The sequence below is a fragment of the Heptranchias perlo genome, chromosome 5 (assembly GCF_035084215.1).
Source record: "Heptranchias perlo isolate sHepPer1 chromosome 5, sHepPer1.hap1, whole genome shotgun sequence".
NCBI lineage: Eukaryota > Metazoa > Chordata > Chondrichthyes > Hexanchiformes > Hexanchidae > Heptranchias > Heptranchias perlo.
Window position 1 is genome coordinate 97,750,567 of NC_090329.1, and position 19,636 is coordinate 97,770,202.

The following is a 19,636-nucleotide window of genomic DNA, read 5'->3' on the forward strand; positions in this document are numbered from 1 at the left end:
AAAACATTTCCTACTCACTTGAAGTCAATTTGAGGAGAGGAGGAATTGAATATAATTCAAGATATGAAATCTCCAAAAAAATAAATCTGTTTATTGAGGTGCTTGAAAGGTTACAGTGAACAGGAAACTGGTTGTACGACAGTGCTGCTGGGGAAAAAAAACACAAACAGTTAATCCGTCAAGGAGTTCTGGGACATGCGCTGTTCTGAGAACATCAGTTTAAAGGGCTAAAGCTTTTCATCCTTTGCATTGTTTTGTATGTTATTTTTTTAGCTTGCATGCACTTGTTTTGCTGTAATAAATGTCTATTTTTTGTGTCAGCTAGGCTCAGCTTATATCACTCTTGCCCCTGGGTTTGAGTCCTATACCGGAAGTTTAAGCTCAGTAAATGCCGACACTCCAGTGCAGTACTGAAGGAATGTGGCATTGTTAGAATCATAGAATCACAGAAGTTTACAACATGGAAACAGGCCCTTCGGCCCAACATGTCCATGTTGCCCAGTTTATACCACTAAGCTAGTCCCAATTGCCTGCACTTGTCCCATATCCCTCTATACCCATCTTACCCATGTAACTGTCCAAATGCTTTTTAAAAGACAAAATTGTACCCGCCTCTACTACTGCCTCTGGCAGCTCGTTCCAGACACTCACCACCCTTTGAGTGAAAAAATTGCCCCTCTGGACCCTTTTGTATCTCTCCCCTCTCACCTTAAATCTATGTCCCCTCGTTATAGACTCCCTTACCTTTGGGAAAAGATTTTGACTATCTACCTTATCTATGCCCCTCGTTATTTTATAGACTTCTATAAGATCACCCCTAAACCTCCTACTCTCCAGGGAAAAAAGTCCCAGTCTATCCAACCTCTCCCTATAAGTCAAGTCCCGGTAGCATCCTAGTAAATCTTTTCTGCACTCTTTCTAGTTTAATAATATCCTTTCTATAATAGGGTGACCAGAACTGTACACAGTATTCCAAGTGTGGCCTTACTAATGTCTTGTACAACTTCAACAAGACATCCCAACTCCTGTATTCAGTGTTCTGACCAATGAAACCAAGCATGCCGAATGCCTTCTTTACCACCCTATCCACCTGTGACTCCACTTTCAAGGAGCTATGAACCTGTACTCCTAGATCTCTTTGTTCTATAACTCTCCCCAACGCCCTACCATTAACGGAGTAGGTCCTGGCCCGATTCGATCTACCAAAATGCATCACCTCACATTTATCTAAATTAAACTCCATCTGCCATTCATCGGCCCACTGGCCCAATTTATCAAGATCCCGTTGCAATCCTAGATAACCTTCTTCACTGTCCACAATGCCACCAATCTTGGTGTCATCTGCAAACTTACTAACCATGCCTCCTAAATTCTCATCCAAGTCATTAATATAAATAACAAATAACAGCGGACCAAGCACCGATCCCTGAGGCACACCGCTGGTCACAGGCCTCCAGTTTGAAAAACAACCCTCTACAACCACCCTCTGTCTTCTGTCGTCAATCCAATTTTGTATCCAATTGGCTACCTCACCTTGGATCCCGTGAGATTTAACCTTATATAACAACCTACCATGCCGTACCTTGTCAAAGGCTTTGCTAAAGTCCATGTAGACCACGTCTACTGCACAGCCCTCATCTATCTTCTTGGTTACCCCTTCAAAAAACTCAATCAAATTTGTGAGACATGATTTTCCTCTCACAAAACCATGCTGACTGTTCCTAATCAGTCCCTGTCTCTCCAAATGCCTGTAGATCCTGTCCCTCAGAATACCCTCTAACAACTTACCCACTACAGATGTCAGGCTCACCGGTCTGTAGTTCCCAGGCTTTTCCCTGCCGCCCTTCTTAAACAAAGGCATAACATTTGCTACCCTCCAATCTTCAGGCACCTCACCTGTAGCTGTTGATGATTGAAATATCTCTGCTAGGGGACCCGCAATTTCCTCCCTAACCTCCCATAACGTCCTGGGATACATTTCATCAGGTCCCGGAGATTTATCTACCTTGATGCGCGTTAAGCCTTCCAGCACCTCCCTCTCTGTAATATGTACGCTCCTCAAGACATCACTATTTATTTCCCCAAGTTCCCTAACATCCATGCCTTTCTCAACCGTAAATACCGATGTGAAATATTCATTCAGGATCTCACCCATCTCTTGTGGTTCCGCACATAGATGACCTTGTTGGAAGAATCAAGCCTTCAAAAAAGACATTAAACCATCAACCTGGTATCAGCCTCGGCTCAGCGGTAGAACTCTAAATTCTGAATCAGAAGGTATTGGTTTTAATCCCCGCTCCAGAGACTTGAACCCATTATCTCTGCTGACACTTCAGTGCAGTACTGAGCGAGTGCTGCACAGTGGGAGGTGATATTTTTCAGATGAGACATTAAGCTGACTCCCCATCTGCCCCCACAGGTGGGCGGAAAAGATGCCATGCCATTATTTGGAGAAGATCAGGGGAGTTCTCCTCGTTTCCTGGCCAACATTTATCCACCAAGCAGTATCGCTAAAACAGATATTCTGGTCATTTATCTCAATGCTGTTTGTGGGACCTGGCTGTGTGGAAATTGGCTGCTCTGTTTCCCTACCCTACAACTGTGACTGCACTTTGAAAGCGTTTCATTGACTGTGAAGTATTTTGGGACATCCTGAGGTCATGAAATACGCCATATATATGCAAGTTGGTTCTTTCTCACCTGCTCCAATGATTGAGAGGGACATTGGAGGTCCCTTGGCACTGTTTGAAATTTGCCTTGTGTACTGGACAATCCACCTCCTACAACCAATGTGCCATTAGCTGGGTTCAATTTAACACAACATTCAGTTCAGAATGTCAGTATCATAGCCTTAGCAGGGTTCAACTTAATATACCATAACTGCTGTTTTTAGATTACAGTATATGATTGTCAGCATTGGCGTTTTAATTTGTATACCAAAGTAACAAACATACTCTTTTTGTTTGTATCTCTGAAGACAGAAAGATTGTGATAGAGCATTTACATTTCTACCTGTTGGAGGTCAAGTGTTTTTATATTAACATCCAACCTGGATTCTTTTTAATTGTGGATGGGCAACATTTCAAAAATTAAAGAGCTAAAAAAAAAATTGTATTGGGTGAAGAACTGTTACAGAGGCCAGGTTCTTCCTGTTAAAGAGTGGAATATTGGTGTACATTAACACCATAAACTTCCCAGGGTGGGACAGCTCCAGAGCAGACCTCCAGCAGAACTGAAATCATATTCTCTTCTGTTTACAATGAGGCCACTTGAGGATACTTCCCATAATTCACATTATTGGAGAGGCTTGCAAGGAGTGAAATCGAACTCTAAGATCTTTATGTTGGTAGGAAGTTGACGTATTCTTTTAAAAAGTGTTTTTGTTTAAAACACTTGTGTTGCACAGCCAAGGCTTAGGCCTTGCACCCATAAGTGCACTAAAATTCACTTGTCCACAGGTTAACTGTTCAAATTATTATAAATAGAAGTAATTTCCCATAACCATACTTGCCACAAAATTATTTTCTACTGTATATGTCTGACTCATCAGTTTGCTTATTGTTGGGACCATGCTCCCTGCTACTCCTTGCCACTTCTCTCGCCAAATGTTCATTATAGCTGCTGCTCCCTTTCATTGTGCTTCTTCCCACTTTCCATTGCTGCGCTTAAGTGCTGCTAATGGGTTGCCCAAGCAGCAGACCATGCTTGTGGTGGCTCAGCTAACCAGTGAAGGGAAGCTGCACTATAGGTAATTTGAATGAGGGCAAAGAGATGCACTTCAAGAGAAGAACTGCAGGATGGCCATCCCTATTCTATTTTCTGTAATAAGTGTCCAAATTGTGCATCATAGTCCATAGCAAGAATTGAGCTAGGACCGGCAGAGTTAGATGGGAGGAAATGAAGACAACTGGGTAGTACAGTATAAATTCTGTTTCAGTGATCAATGTGGCTTTGAATCCAGGCAGAGGGAATAAAGACCACCTTTGATGATTCTTATTGTTAATTAATTATTGTAGTTTGCTCTGATGACTGAAATAGAAATATTTCACAAATGATAGAATATTGAGATATTTGAAATGACTATGATTTTCTGAAAGTTGAAGGGTGGCAACATGTATTGTCCTAGCATTGTAGGAGTACCTCCGCATTCAACTACTTGCATTATATTTTTGACTTGGTGTGCAAATGCAGTCAGTAAAGTCAAAACGTAATGAATATTTTGTTCCTTTCCAAAATAAAGGAAAATCTACTGGTTATTATGAGCTAGAAATGAGCGAAACCAAACTTTGTAAAATTTCAAATTGTAATCTTATATTTTTGAGTTTGGTATAGAAATGCCACCATTTTATGTGCGCTTAAAAATAGATAAATGTGAACTTTATAGCATTGGGATAAAATCGGGACGACTGAACTGATAATGGAATTTCCATGATGTGGTCTGGTCCATATGACTTATAATGTCAGTATCAGTGCAGCACTCCCCTGAAGCGTGAAGTTAAACTTCTATGAGTAACTGTAATGTCAAATAATGACATTTTTTAATTAATCATCACAATGCCTTTTAAATGCTTCCACATTTGTCTTTTCACTGGACGATTTTTCTGAAATTTGTTTTTAAGATGAAAATTTTTGGGCACTACCAGCTTTAGGTGTGCAATTAGTCAGTTAAGGTGATATAGATATGTGTAATATTAAAATATCAATTAAGACCTACCCAAAAGTTGAATATGCTGTTTCATTAACCGATCAGAATAAATCTGAGGAAAGGCCTTTCTTAAAAAGGGCAGTCTATCCTTAAACAGGGATTCAAGGTGCTGGCTTTTTTTTCTATTAGCTTATATCATATACCTTGTACAGTTGGAGCTTACTTTGAAGACTAAACATGAGAGAAAAAAAGGCAATCCAATGTTTAGGGATTTTTCCAAAATAAAACTCAAAAGTATAACTTATTTCTAATGCTTCCTTGATAAGTATTGCCTTTTATGAAGACACTAATTTAATTTAAATCTCTTCCCACTGCCCCATTTGTGTAGCACCTTTCATGATCTCAGGACGTCTTAGACGGCTTTACAGCCATTTAAGTAGTTTTTGATGTGTTGTAATATAGGAAATGCGGCAGCCAATTTGCACACAGCAAGATCCCACAAATAGCAATGTGATAATGATCAGTAAATCTGTTTTTTAGTGATGTTGGTTGAGGGATAAATATTGGCCAGGACACCGGGGAGAGCTCCCCTGCTCTTCTAAGAATAGAGCCATTATATCTATTATGTCTAAGATCTTAGATCTGTTATGTCCACCTGAGAGGGCAGACATGGTTTAACATCTTAGCTGAAAAATGGCACCTCAGACATTACAGCACTCCCTCAGTACTGTACTGGGGTGTGAGCCTAGATTTTGTGCTGAAGTCTCCAGAGTGGTGTTTGAACTCTGAGGATCAGAGGTCGAAGCTTTGGCTTCCTGTTTAGTTGGTAGGAAAGACAATTTGCATATGTTTGGATTGGAAATAGTCACAAAGGAAGAGAACTGTCAAGGTTAGAGCTGACTAGTTAAAGGGATTTGCTAGTCTGTAAAGTGAATTCAGCCCATTACGAGGTTGAGTGGGATGTTTCGTATTTTCTGTATTACAAGGAGCGTTATGAAGTAGGTTGAAATTCATGGAAAACTGTTTGTTTATGTTACATGTAAAGTAAACCAGTTTCTTGGTTCACAATTAGACTTGTCTCAGAGTATTGACCAGTCTGCTTTCTGGAAGATAGGAGAAATGCATGTGGGGACATGTTCGAGATTACAGTATCCAGTACATGAAAAGAGGGATCTTTTTGTTATGGTTCCCAGGTCGTGCTATTGCATGACTAGATATTGGGCAGTAAAGGTAAACTCCAGTTGTAGGAAATGAAGATTTTGCTTATGAGAGAGACTGTTGATGCTGAACCCAAGAAAATATCTATTGTAGCGCCAGATTTTATAGTAGGAAGTCATTTGAGTCAGAACTGCGGCATTATGAATCACATGAATAATTTAAACTTTGTCTGGTTAGAGCATGGGAAATTAAAGAACCAATTGCTTACTGCCAACTGTAGAACTTTTATCTATACTCTGCGCTTTCCCCTCCCCCTTTTGTGTCTCACTTGCAGATTTTAAAAAATCTCTACCTATTATGAAAAACAGCACATGGTCTCGTTGTATTGCACTCCCTTGGAGCCTTGCATTTCAGATGGGTAGAGCCCTGGTTTCGCACTCAGCCTTAAGCTCAGTCAGCAGTTAGCTCCAAACATGACAGTGGTCCTGGGGTTTAACATCTGCTTCTGATTTGCATCTTGTAACGAGAAGGATCTTTCGATGTGTTGTGTGAATGCAAGTACTTGCTGATTGAACCTGTGGCAGATGTCAGTTGAGTGGAAATATGGACCGTCATCCAACCTAAAATATCAGACTTCAGGGTGGCAACACAGTGATGCTGATTTTTTTTTTGTAGCAGGCTGTTTGAAACCTATATATAAGTAACATAAAAAGCAACACTAATCAGTATTGAATGTTCCTTCAACATTTTTTATATAATGTTTACTAATATCTCTTTTTCATGAAGATGTTGTTTTCAGTTATCCCAAAATGCTAACAGCACCCAGTTTGTCTGTTGGATAGATATTTTCTTTGCATTGGTAACCCACACAACATGGGCACTTTTGCCTTTTGGTGACTAATTTTTTGTTTGGTATGGGCTGGGGGAAGAGCGATAGAATTTCACTGCATTTGTAATCTTGCTGACAAAATATTAAAAACCCTTGTTAAAGCCACCTGTCTGCTGGCCGGGGTTTCCTTTTTGACCCTTATTTTATTCAAGAAAAATATGGAGAAACAGTAGGGCTGCCCACTCGAGTTGGAGGCCTGACCACTTGATGACCGCAAATGTTATTGCATTTACCTTATAGAGGTTGGGTCCCCTGTAGTTGAGCATCTTTGTTCGTGGTTTCACGCCGGCAGCTGTTGTGCGTGAAGTTCCAACAACTAGGAGGTCACCACGAGTAGGTGAAGAAGGGAAACTGAGGGCAGGCAGAAGGGAAATCAAAGGTGGAGGAGTGATTCTCAGATCTTTGATTCCACCAGCAACTAATAGTGACTCACTGAAATTGCACTGGTAACTAATGGTAATACTTTTAACATTTGGGTTCCCCTCATAACCAACAGTAATACAATAACTCCCTGATAGTCTATATGTAACCAATATTAATAGGTGTAACGCTTGATAGATACCTGTAACTAGTAGTAATGCTATAACCTGCTGATATTCACCCTGTAACTACAGCCAGAATCCCCCTCCACTGCACAAGGTGAAGTCAGGCTTCCCAGTCAATGCCATTTTTAATAGGCCCTATCTCTCTCCCTTTTGCCTTGGACTCTGGTTCCGTGTAAAGGTGACAACTCTGAACCGGGAACCTCAGTTAGAACTGATCTGTACTTGTATTTCACACGATAAAACCGGCCAGTACTGACTGACCTTAACCAAACTGAGAGATCGCACAACGGGCAGGGTTTGGGGCACTTCTCATGTGGCACGTCATCCTAAACTCAACTCAAGACCAACGTTTCTAAATCGCTCTCTAGGCTTGGACTCAATAAAGGAGAGTTTTCATAGAATGGTAGAAATTACAGGACAGGAGGAGGCCATTCGGCCCGCTGTACTGGTGCTGATGCTTTCTCATGTAACCCCATTCACCTAGATCCTTTTATATTGCTCCTTTTCAAATACTTATTCCATTCCCTTGTAAATGATGCTTTTGTCTGTACATCAATAGCCACTTGTAGTGAAGCATCCTATGGTCTAATAGCTCTCAGTTCAAGAATCTTCCTTCTCTCTTCCCCCTTGGTTCTTCCAGTACGAATCCTTGGTCTCCGTCCCTTTGTTCCCCATTACCCCATCAATAGAAACAATCGTTCCTTGTTCACCCACGGTAAAGTCCCCAGGTTTCACCCTTTACTGGCTGCTCCTCTCATGGTGCCGATCCTACTCGGGGTTGCTGCTGCTGCTCCTGGCTCTGCAGGAAATACTGGGCCCCACACCCACCCCATTCCCCCTCTCTTTCTCTTCCCTCCCACCCCCCCCCAGCACCATACGAGCCCCAATCACCCTGCCCCTTGGGCTTCCTCTCCCTGACCCCAATTCTCAAGTCTCCCTCTTCTCAATTGAAATCTTCAAGACTAAGATTGATATATTTTTGTTAGTTAAGGGTATCAAGGGATATGGATCAAAGGCAACTAAATGGGGTTGAGGTACAACCATGATCGGATTGAAAGGCGGAACAGGCTTGAGGGGCTGAATGGCCTACTCTGTTTCTATGTTCCAGTGTCATGAGAAGACCTATAATCTACATCTAAATTTGCCTTTTTAAAGAAAAGTATGTACTAATTTTTTTATTTTGCTTTCCTTGTAGGGGAAGCCAGTTGGTGAGTGTGATTTTAATGTTCGATTGAGCTGTATTGAGAAGGAGATAATACAACCAAGGCACGAAAAAATGAAGAGTGGGCAGATTGACAAAACAAGGGAACCATTTAGTGTCCGAAACAAGCCATTCTTTGACATCCATGCAGCAAGAAAGGTGAATAATTAAGAACGTCTATGTTGTTTGAAGTTTCTGTTCTTTATCTATCTTTGATGGTCCAAATAAGACGCATAGTATGACTTAGGATTGCACTTTCACCCCATATGACAATACGGAAGTACTTAATGTATGAGCAATGTTGGACTGCGGTTGAAATATTTTTGCATCTTATAACTATTTTCACTTGAGGGTGTGAAATCCTTTTTCTCCACTGGCAATGGTTCTATCTGTGTCCAACAGTAAACTGCTCCCAAGCTCCTGTTAAACCAACTCTGAATAGGCCACTTGTCTTACACCAGAGAAACTGTTGATGCCTTTTCCCAACCTTGTGACAAGGCCTTGGTTTGACAGCTTCCTACGTGAGGAACATGGAGTGGGGATTGAACAGCTATTGTACCACTTCTTGGTGCTACATATTGGCACTGAAAAGTGCTGTGCCACTACACATAATAAATATCTTCACAAATTAAGCTCTTTGAATAACTCAAGGGACGAAGTCACGAGTGAGTTAAGGTTGTTTCAAAAGCAATTATATCATGGCTAGCCATGACATTCCATTTATGACACTTCGCTCACAGCAAGATCCCATAAACAGCATTATAATGGCCAGATTATCTGTGTTTAGTGATGATTAGTTGAGGGATAAATATTGGCCAGGACACCGAGGAGAACTCCTCTTTAAAATAGTGCCATGGAATCTTTTACACCCACCTGAGAGGACATTCAGGACCTTGGTTTAATGTCTCATCTGAAAGACGGCACTCCCTCAGTGCTGTGCTCAAGTCTTTGAAGTGGGACTTGAGCCCATAACCTACAGGCTCAGAGGCAAGAGTGCTTCCAACTGAGCCAAGCTGACATCTAATAGGGTTGGGTGAAGCCATAAAGAGATCTGTGAGGAGGATTTTGAAATCAGTACTTTAGGGACAATGGACCACTTGATGTTAGGTAAGGTAGGGGTAATAGATGAGCAGAACTTGGTGAACTTTGAACTAATTAGAGTTCATGTAGGATGGAGCACAGAAGACTGACCAGGTTATTGGATCAAGTGGAAAACAAGATCGGCTGATATGCTACCGCTCAAGACAGGTTTCATGCCTTATGCATCTGGAGGTCACAAAGGCATGGGTGAAGGTTTCAGCAGCAGCCGGATTGTTAAGTGTGGAGGTGGGCAATGTTATGAAGGTGGAAATAGGCAATCTTGATGATGCATTGGAGTTTGAAGTTCAGCTCACGGTCAAACAGGGCATAGAGATTGCACACTGATGGGTTCATTTTGACCAAGCAGCCACGGAGAGCGATGGAATCGTTTGGGATAGGACTAGGGTATGGAGTTTCTGGAGCGAGATGAATAGGATGGTTTTGGTCTTGTCAATGTTAAATAGAAAAAAGTCCTGGTCATCCACGATTTGATGACAGGCAGAACAATGGTAATTATGGACTTGTGGGTAGTAGAATTGGATGTTGTCAGCTTCCATAAGTTTGCTGACTCTGTGCTTCAAGATAATGTCGTTGAAGGGCAGCATTTAGACGAGGAATAGAAAGAGGCCAAAGGTGAAACCTTGGACATTCATGAAGTGATTGCGGGCATGGGAGCGGAAGCTATTGCATGAGATTTGTTGACTACACTGGGACGAGCAGGACTGGATTCATGCAAGGGTGGTACCATAGTGGCAAACTATGGAGGAGAGATGGAGAATTGAGTAGTAGTTTTATGTTGAAAGCTATGGAGAGGTCTTGGAGAAAACAAGGACAACGGCCACAGTCGCAATTACAATAGATTTGTTTGGTATTTTTGATCGGAGCCAAGCATGTGTGCGTGCGTGTTTGTCAGCATAATTGTATCTATTGGTACATCAGTTTTGCACACATCATCAGGGTAGCCAGAGGAGAGAATTGAACAGGGCGTTTTATATAAAATTAAGATGAAATTTGTAGACATAAGCTTTGTAATTATAATTTAAATCGTGACTTCCTGAAAACTACAATATGTTTCAGTAAAATGCATGAATAGAAATCTGAGAGTCCCAGTACTTGGAAAATTCTTGGAAATTGGGAGTGGTCTTCCACAAGTTGAATGACCACCTTAATTTATAGATAGTACTAAAGTCCAGTAACATTTTCTTCTATTCTGAAGTAGTCATTTATAAGAAGTTGGGGTGCTCGCTTGAAGTCTAGCAAAGGATCATCCTGCCTATGGGCTGAAGTAGCTACATTGCCAAAATTGTAATTTAAATAGAAACCAATAAATTGGATGGTTTTTTTTAAAGCGTGTATTAAGAATTTTAAATTTTGACTACATTTGTAGGCTACTGAAACTTAGATTTGCATGAGTTTTTAATCTCTCCTAGGTACTATTATACTATATAATCTGATATATAATCCAAATTGATGTGGAAGTGATCTTTATACCAGCTGGCAAAAGATTGTTCATAATGGTACATGTGTTGTATTTCCATGTTTACAGGTCATTGAAAACACACATGAGGATGTAGCTTGTGCAATAGAATTTTGATTAATTTTGACTTTGAGAAATATCAAGTAGTTGTAGAATGCAATTTCAAACATATTGGAACTATTTTAGCTTGAGAAGGTATGACTGTATTCATCTTTTAGAAAAAGAGGGTCTACTTTTATTAATAATCTGCTAGATGCCCTGAATTATAAATAGGCATGGTATGATGCACCATCAATTTGAACTGACGATTGGGATTGATTAGCTTTAGCATTTGCAGTGCAGCCACTATATTCGTGATTTGTGCCACTAACCTTAAAATCAATTTATATTATAAGTAATTTCTATGAGTGAAAATGCCAGCTTTTAGAAGAAGAAAGTATCTTCTCCCATGGTCGGATTTGTATCAGTTCAAGGGCTTCATGCCTATGTATTCTTGTCCATTTGATGCAGAATGAATTCCGTTTTCATATTGTGCATAGTTTAGTGAGAAAAATTGAGTGTGTACTATCCTAAGAGTATTGTAACATTTAATCCAAATGTTAAGGTTTACAATAATAGCTCTTGGAAGGGATGTGGATGTGTAAATATGCAAACAGTACTGCTCTTTTAAGCCAATTCCTGTCAAGTCACACGTTTCTCTTTTTTTGTAAAGTGTTGCTCTGTTTGTAATGTTTAAATTAACAATTATTAAAAGTTTTTTGTTTTATTACCAGCATAAATAGAGGCAAAAATATAACTTGATACTTGGCTATTTTACTAATTCAGTGTGCATTATTGAAATATCTACGGAAATAACGTATTCAAATTAGCTTTAAAAGAAGATTTTTTTTTTAACCCTGTGGCTGTAGAAAACAAATCTGTGCAAATCTAATAATGTGTGCGAAAGTATTTCAGAATCTTCTGTGTAGCCTTATTAATAGAGTAAAAAATGAACTCTTACCATAGTACTCCCTGGATGCTACAGAAAACATCCAGGAATTTGAGATAAACTGTATGTTTTGGAATTGCGTAAGGAAGTTTCAATTGAGAGAAATAAATCAAAGTTGCTGTTGCCAGCTTGTATTGGGATTTCTATTTAATGGAACTGAGTCAGCCTTTAAAGTTCTCATGAGGATGGTTTGCTATCTAAAAGGTGGTAGAGATCAGTTTAATTGACTTATATGGCTCCGGTGCTTTCTTACGTTTGGTTGGGGTCGAAAGTGTTCTTGGTATATTTTTCTCTGGTATATTATTATGGATCTTTGTCATTGTGCTCCATTTGCTTGCAGGAAATTCCTACATATGTTTCTCACTTCCGCCATATGGATAAATAACACCTTTTAAAAATATGCATCCCTGACTCATCCAGTTCAATCTCTGCGACTAACTAGTGAAAAGTATCCATACGTTTAGCTGAATACTGATTATTCTGTTTCTACCATCAGCTCAGTTGGTAGAACTCTTGCCTCTGAGTCAGAAAGTTGTTGGTTCAAGTGCCATTTGAGTACATAATGAGGCTAAAATTTCAGCACTGTATTGTCAGAGGTGCTGTGTTTCAGATAAGATGTTGAACTGAGGCGTCGTCCACTTGTTCAGGTGGACGTAAAAGATCTCAAAGTAGAGCAGAGGCCCTCCCGGTGTCCTGGCCAACATTTATGTCTCGAGCAACACCACTAAAACTAATTAATTGGTTATCCATCTCATTGTGTAATCCCACTCACTTGTTCCCCAAGCAACTGTCTAATGCCCTTTTAAAATGGACTGTGCTTCAAAACAGTTTGCATCTGAAAATCCCACTTTATAACCATCCTCTATGTAAAGAAGTTTTTATTAACCTCCACTAATTCATCTTGTGATCATAAATTGGTGCCCTCTTAATGCTATTATGCTCCAGTGGAGATGATCCATCAGTATTCACCTTAAAATAACCTCGAAAATATGTATCAGGTCAACCCCTTAACCTTCTCAGCTCGAGGGAAAATGTTCTAATTTCTCAAGTTCTCTTTATAACTGTAACCCCACATCCCTGGTTACAGCCTAGATAATCTATGCTGCATCTTTTCTGTTGCTTTTAGATTCTTAATAGGGAACCCAAAATTGTACACAATTCTCCCAACTGTGACCTAACTACGGTCTTGTACAAGTTCAACATTGCCGCTTTAATTTTGTATTCTGTGCCTGTAGATACACAACCTATTTTTATGGTCATATCCATTGATGCTGCCAGTTTTAATGACCTGTGTATCTTCACACCAAGGTCCTACTGAGTCTCCATTTAAATGCTTGCCTTGAAGTGTAATTCCTTTCCCTGTTCTTACTTCCAAAATGTGTTACTTCACATTTTTCTATATTGAACTGTATCTGCCACCTTTCTGCACATTCTGTCAGTCTATTGATGTCTTCCTGCAGATTTTTAACAACCATCATGGCAATTTACCAAATGTCCCAAATTGATGTCGTCAAATTTCAATATTGTACCCTCAATACTAAGTTCAGATCATTTATGTAGATGAGTGATCCCAACACACACACTTGCAAAACACCATTCACCCTATGTTTCCAGTCTGATTCCTACCCTTTGCTTTCTGTCCTCCAATCACTTCTCTATCCCTGTTTCCACATTACCTTTAATTCCATGTGTCATTTATCTTTGCCATATCTTATCAATGCTTTTTGATAAAAACCGGAGTCAATACAATTCCTTTATCTCTCCTCTGTCATTTCTTCTCACAATTCTATAAGGTTGGTTAAGCACAACTGGCCTTTTAGAAATGTGTACTGACTGATCCTAATTAACTTACATTTCTCCAAGTGCTTAGTAATTTCATCCTCTAGTAGTTTAACAGGAATTGAAATAAGACTAACTGGCCTATAATTCCATGGTTTAATTCTATCTCCTTTTTGAAGATGAAAATCACTTTTGTCTCCCTCGTCTTCTGGCACAATTTGCCTTTCTAAAGTTTTGTAAAATTATAATCAGCCCTCCAATATCTCTTTCCTAGTTTCCCTCAGGATCATCCAATCGATGCTATCTGCTCCAGGTGATTTGTCTACCTTAAGTTTGAATAACTTTGTTAGTACCATTTCTCTTTGAATAGGAACTTTAATTAACTGTTCTACACCTACCTCTGTTGTTTCCACATCCCAGTACTCAGCGCCTCTGTAAAAACTGAGCTGAAGTGTTTATTTGGTATCTCTGCCATTCCTTCACTCTCCACTACAAGCTTTTCTCCTTCATCTCTGAACAGCACTATACCAACCTTGTGTATCCTCTTTCTAATAACTTATCTATAGAAAGTCTTTATATTGTCCATTATGATTCTTGCTAATTTTCTGTCATATTTCATTCTTTTTAATCTTCCTCTTAGTAGCTTTGATATTTTTTCATTATTATCTGCTAGAAACACTAAACGGTTCTTCAGTTTCAAATCTGATCTAATCTCCCTATTCATCCAAGTTACCCGAGGCTTTGATACGTTGCCTTTTTTTCTTTATTAGAATATATTTGATTCATACCCTTTCCACTCTTGTTTAAATATTTCACATTTCTGTTCTACAGTTCTGTACGCCAATTTTCCCCTGCATTGAATCAGATCAACATCTCATTTGCTTTTTTTTTTCCCAAGTCAGGTACCCATGTCCTCAACTTCTTTTTCCTTTCTATTCTTACACTGAACTTAATTATATTGTGATCATTGTTTCCCTGTTTTTAGGTTGCTACTTGCTGTTCTTCATTGTTTAGAACTAGGTCAAGTAATGCTTCCTTCCCTGTTGGAGTAGCAACATATTGACTAAGATAACAGTCCACAACACACTGCAATAAAAAAAACCTTCTTAGCACAAACATTTCTCTCTCTCTCAATCTTTTTTCTAGATAATTAAATCCTATAATTGTAACTCATTTATTAACACACCCCTCTCCAATTTGTCTACAATTTTCATTTTCAATTTTCTTTCCACTATTTGGCAGTATGTAATATATTTCTAAAAGTTTGACCCGTATCTTTCTATTTTATTCCTCAGCTCAATTCAAAATGATCCTGTCTGGACCACTCATTGTTAAAAATCTTTAAGTTTTAGTGCTATGATATTGTCTCTAATTAATACTGGTTTTATACTCTGGAATATGTAATTGCCATCATGCCCCAGTTGCAGCCCTGTTCGTTACTGCAATTACATTTTGATTTTCTATTTTAATCTGACTCTAGCTCTTCAATCTTGTTTCTTATACTCTGCATTAATATGCATTTTAGTTTGGATTCTATTGGTCTAACAATTTTTCCTATTATTTGCCTCTTGATTTCTTCTTTAGCATTTTTTCCTGTTTAATGTCTTTGTCTCCTTATTACCAATATATCTAAAGTTACCTTTCCCCTTCCAAAATGCCTATTGAAATTTTTTTTCCCCTCCTTCTGCCATTATTAATTTAAACTCTCCCCCACAGCAGTGGTTAATCTCCCTTAAGAATATTGGTCCTAAATCTGTTCACCTGTCGAATCGTAGAACTTTACAGCATCGTGCCTGCACCGACTGAGATATCAACTTCATCTCATTCCTCTACCCTTAACTCATACCCTTTTAACTTTATATTTTTCAAATATTTATTCACTTCACTTTTAAAAGCCATTATAAACTCTGCTACTACCACTGTTTCTGGTAGGGCATTCCATATCCTAATAGCCCTGAGTGTAAAACTTCCTGCTAACCTGCCCGTTCCTCCTTTTTAATGTTTATGCCTTCTCCTGCTGACTTACCTTTCAGTGGAAGTTTATTTTCATAATTGTCTTGTCAAAATCTCGTATAATTTTGAACACCTCAGTTAGAACTCTTTATTTTCTCTGTTCTAGAGAAAAGAGCTCTGGTATCTCTCCTTTGTACTCACAACTAAACCCTCTCTTCCCAGGTATCATAAATTGCAAGAATAAGACATGAGTGCAAGCTAGTAAAGTTCTTCTTCAAACAGGGAGTGATCAATGTATGGATTAGACTTCCAGGAAGTGTGGTGGAGCCAGAAACCCTGGAATTTTGTAAAGAAACAATTGAATGTTGAAATGGGGGGATCTTTAGGATCTCTCTGGATGAATGAATTAGCCTGCCTCATCTCTAATTATCCTGTGATCTTAGTAAATCTTTTCCGTACCTTCTCCATGGCCATGACATCTTTCCTAAAGTAGAGTTCCCAAAACGGGGTACAGTATTCTAACTGTGACCTAACTAATGATTTGTATAGATTTAACATTCCCTCTTTGTTTTTGTATTCTGTGCCACTTAAGATCTTGTATGTGTTTTTTTTAAACATCTTTATCAACTTGTCCTCCCACGTTTAAAGATTTGTTTGCTGCCATATCTCTAATGCTCACTCCTGCTCAGAACTAGTCCCAAAGCTCCAAGAATTTGAACTTTTCCTACACCATGTCTCTAGCTAGGCAATCTAACTCATTAATCTGGTTGTTTCTTTGCTGGATAGTGGATGGCAGTGATAGTATTTCTGAGAGAAGCTGTGAGCTCTTGCTTCGTGTAATCTAATTTGCATCAATCTTATAGCAGACAGTTGAGCAGTAAAATACTATTTGTGGTAGTTATGTAAATTGCTGTAAATCCCTGCAATGTTAGTGAAATGGAATTAGTCAAATTAATGGCAAGAACGCCACAAACAATGCTTGTAACAAAGGTTATAGTATATCATTGAGTGTTGAGAAGCATGTTATATTGGGATATTTTTTATGGGTTCTGTGTTATTGAAAAATGATTCATAAAAGTGCAATATATCCACAAAATACATGTGTGCCTTTAACAAAACGTCTCAAGATATTTCACAGCAGGGAAAATTTCTGGATACTCTGCAGGTATTGGAAGAACAGTTGAGAGAGAGATGAGCTAAAGAAGTGGTGTTTGCTGCCAAATTTTGGTTTCGGCTTCTAATTTTTCCCTCCCAAGTATGCTGGCCCCCAACTTGTCAACTTGAAATCAAATAAACTAATCAACACTTTCTCCCTTCTTGTTGCCATTGCGAAGCACATCCTCTTTTGATCATCATTGTCCATTAGGATATGCATTACACAGTACTATAATTTTAATAAGAAAAACATTTCATCAGCTGAAAATCACCTAACCGACTTAACAATCGCCCATTTAGTGCTTTGGGATATAAAGGCCCATGAAAATGACGAGGCAGCTCCGAAGCAATTGTGGCATTGTTATCTTATAAATATGCTTAAAATGTATTTTTTCAGGTCTGCAGCTCAAAGTGTGAAGTGTAAGTTGTATTCTGAATTACAAAACACACTTTTCCAAATATTCAGCGGTAATGAAGAAAATAAATTATTGAAGGGTAATAAAATTTAGGATCTAAAATCTTTATTTCTTTTGCTTGCTTGACCACCATATGGGTTTCTTTGGAAAATGTGTCCACTGGAAACCAGCCATATGATCCTTCATTTTTTTGTCTTGCCCCTTTGAATTAAGAAAGACTGTGCGTGGAACCATCAGCATATGCAGATTCTTCTTGAGCGGTAATTTGACACCTCAGTAACCTGGGCTGCATAATCCCATTATTATAGAAATTAAGACTACTTGCCAAAGCTAATACAGTGAAACCTGTAAATTAGGGACTTGCACGGGACTTGCACAGGTGTCCTTTGTTTGCAGGTGTCTTTATTTTCGAAATGGTCATTGTATGTACAGTAAAACGGATGAGCCAAATATCCCAGGATTGGTTGTATCTCCTGCAACATTCCTTTTTTTTCACCTTCACCTGGGATTGTGCCTAATTCTGTAGCCCTGCCAGCAGGATGTGATTTCAGTTCATTTTGTTGGTTTTCTCAGTTCATTGTCATTCCGGGATCCTTTTACATTGAGGGAGGGATGTCCTGATCCAGAGATCTGTTAGGCTGGCAGCCTGCACAGGAAGAGGTGGCTGCTGTAGGGCCGGAGTGCCTGGGAGGTCCCAGCCAAATTGGGGGGATTAATATCCTGCAGACCCCTGTCTGGGACCCCCTTCCTCCTTGTGCTGAAGCTGCTAATGTTTGCTGTGGGTAGGGGGCTCCTTTTTTATATTCGTTCATGGGATGTGGGCATCGCTGGCAAGGCCAGCATTTATTGCCCATCCCTAATTGCCTTTGAGAAGGTGGTGGTGAGCCGCCGCCTTGAACCGCTGCAGTCTGTGGTGAAGGTTCTCCCACAGTGCTGTTAAGAAGAGAGTTCCAGGATTTTGACCCAGCAACGATGAAGGAACAGCGATATATTTCCAAGTCGGTATGGTGTGTGACTTGGAGGGGAACGTGCAAGTGTTGTTCCTTTGTGCCTGCTGCCCTTGTCCTTCTAGGTGGTAGAGGTCACAGGAGAAGCCTTGGCGAGTTGCTGCAGTGCATCCTGTGGATGGTACACACTGCAGCCACAGTGCGCCGGTGGTGAAGGGAGTGAATGTTTAGGGTGGTGGATGGGGTGCCAATCAAGTGGGCTGCTTTGTCCTGGATGGTGTCAAACTTCTTGAGTGTTGTTGGAGCTGCACTCATCCAGGCAAGTGGAGAGTATTCCATCACACTCCTGACTTGTGCCTTGTAGATGGTGGAAAGGCTTTGGGGAGTCAGGAGGTGAGTCACTCGCCACAGAATACCCAGCCTCTGACCTGCTCTTGTAGCCACAGTATTTATATGGCTGGTCCAGTTAAGTTTCTGGTCAATGGTGACCCCCGGGATGTTGATGGTGGGGGATTCGGCGATGGTAATGCCGTTGAATGTCAAGGGGAGGTGGCTAGACTCTCTCTTGATGGAGATGGTCATTGCCTGGCACTTGTCTGGTCCAAATGTCACTTCACTTCTGAGCCCAAGCCGGATGTTGTCCAGGTCTTGCTGCATGCGGGCAAGGACTGCTTCATTATCTGAGGGGTTGCGAATGGAACTGAACACTGCAATCATCAGCGAACATCCCCATTTCTGACCTTTTATGATGGTGGGACGGTCATTGATGAAGCAGCTGAAGATGGTTGGGCCTAGGACACTGCCTTGAGGAACTCCTGCAGCAATGTCCTGGGGCTGAGATGATTGGCCTCCAACAACCACTACCATCTTCCTTTGCGCTAGGTATGACTCCAGCCACTGGAGAGTTTTCCCCCTGATTCCCATTGACTTCAATTTTACTCGGGCTCCTTGGTGCCACCCTCGGTCAAGTGCTGCCTTGATGTCAAGGGCAGTCACTCTCACCTCTGGAATTCGGCTCTTTTGTCCATGTTTGGACCAAGGTTGTAATGAGGTCTGGAGCCGAGTGGCCCTGGCGGAACCCAAACTGAGCATCGGTGAGCAGGTTATTGGTGAGTAAGTGCCGCCTGATAGCACTGTCAAAGACACCTTCCATCACTTTGCTGATGATTGAGAGTAGACTGATGGGGCGGTAATTGGCTGGATTGGATTTGTCCTGCTTATTGCGGATTGGACATACCTGGGCAATTTTCCACATTGATGGGTAGATGCCAGTGTTGTAGCTGTGTCATCTACTTGGCACTTCTGGCTGAAGACGGTTGCAAACGCTTCAGCCTTGTCTTTTGCATCATTGAGGATGGGGATGTTTACAGAATCTCCTCCTCCCGTTAGTTGTTTAATTTTCC

At 40.2% G+C, this 19,636-nt stretch overlaps 1 protein-coding gene across 3 annotated transcripts in view; it reads left to right on the forward strand.

Moving 5' to 3' along the window:
* Nucleotides 1-19,636, forward strand: part of rngtt (RNA guanylyltransferase and 5'-phosphatase) — a 326,235-nt gene that overhangs the window by 124,069 nt on the left and 182,530 nt on the right. For all 3 annotated transcript variants that reach the window (XM_067984898.1, XM_067984896.1, XM_067984897.1), the window contains exon 11: nucleotides 8,433-8,597. In XM_067984898.1, the coding sequence (XP_067840999.1) occupies nucleotides 8,433-8,597 (165 nt within the window). The remainder of the gene's footprint in view (nucleotides 1-8,432; nucleotides 8,598-19,636) is intronic.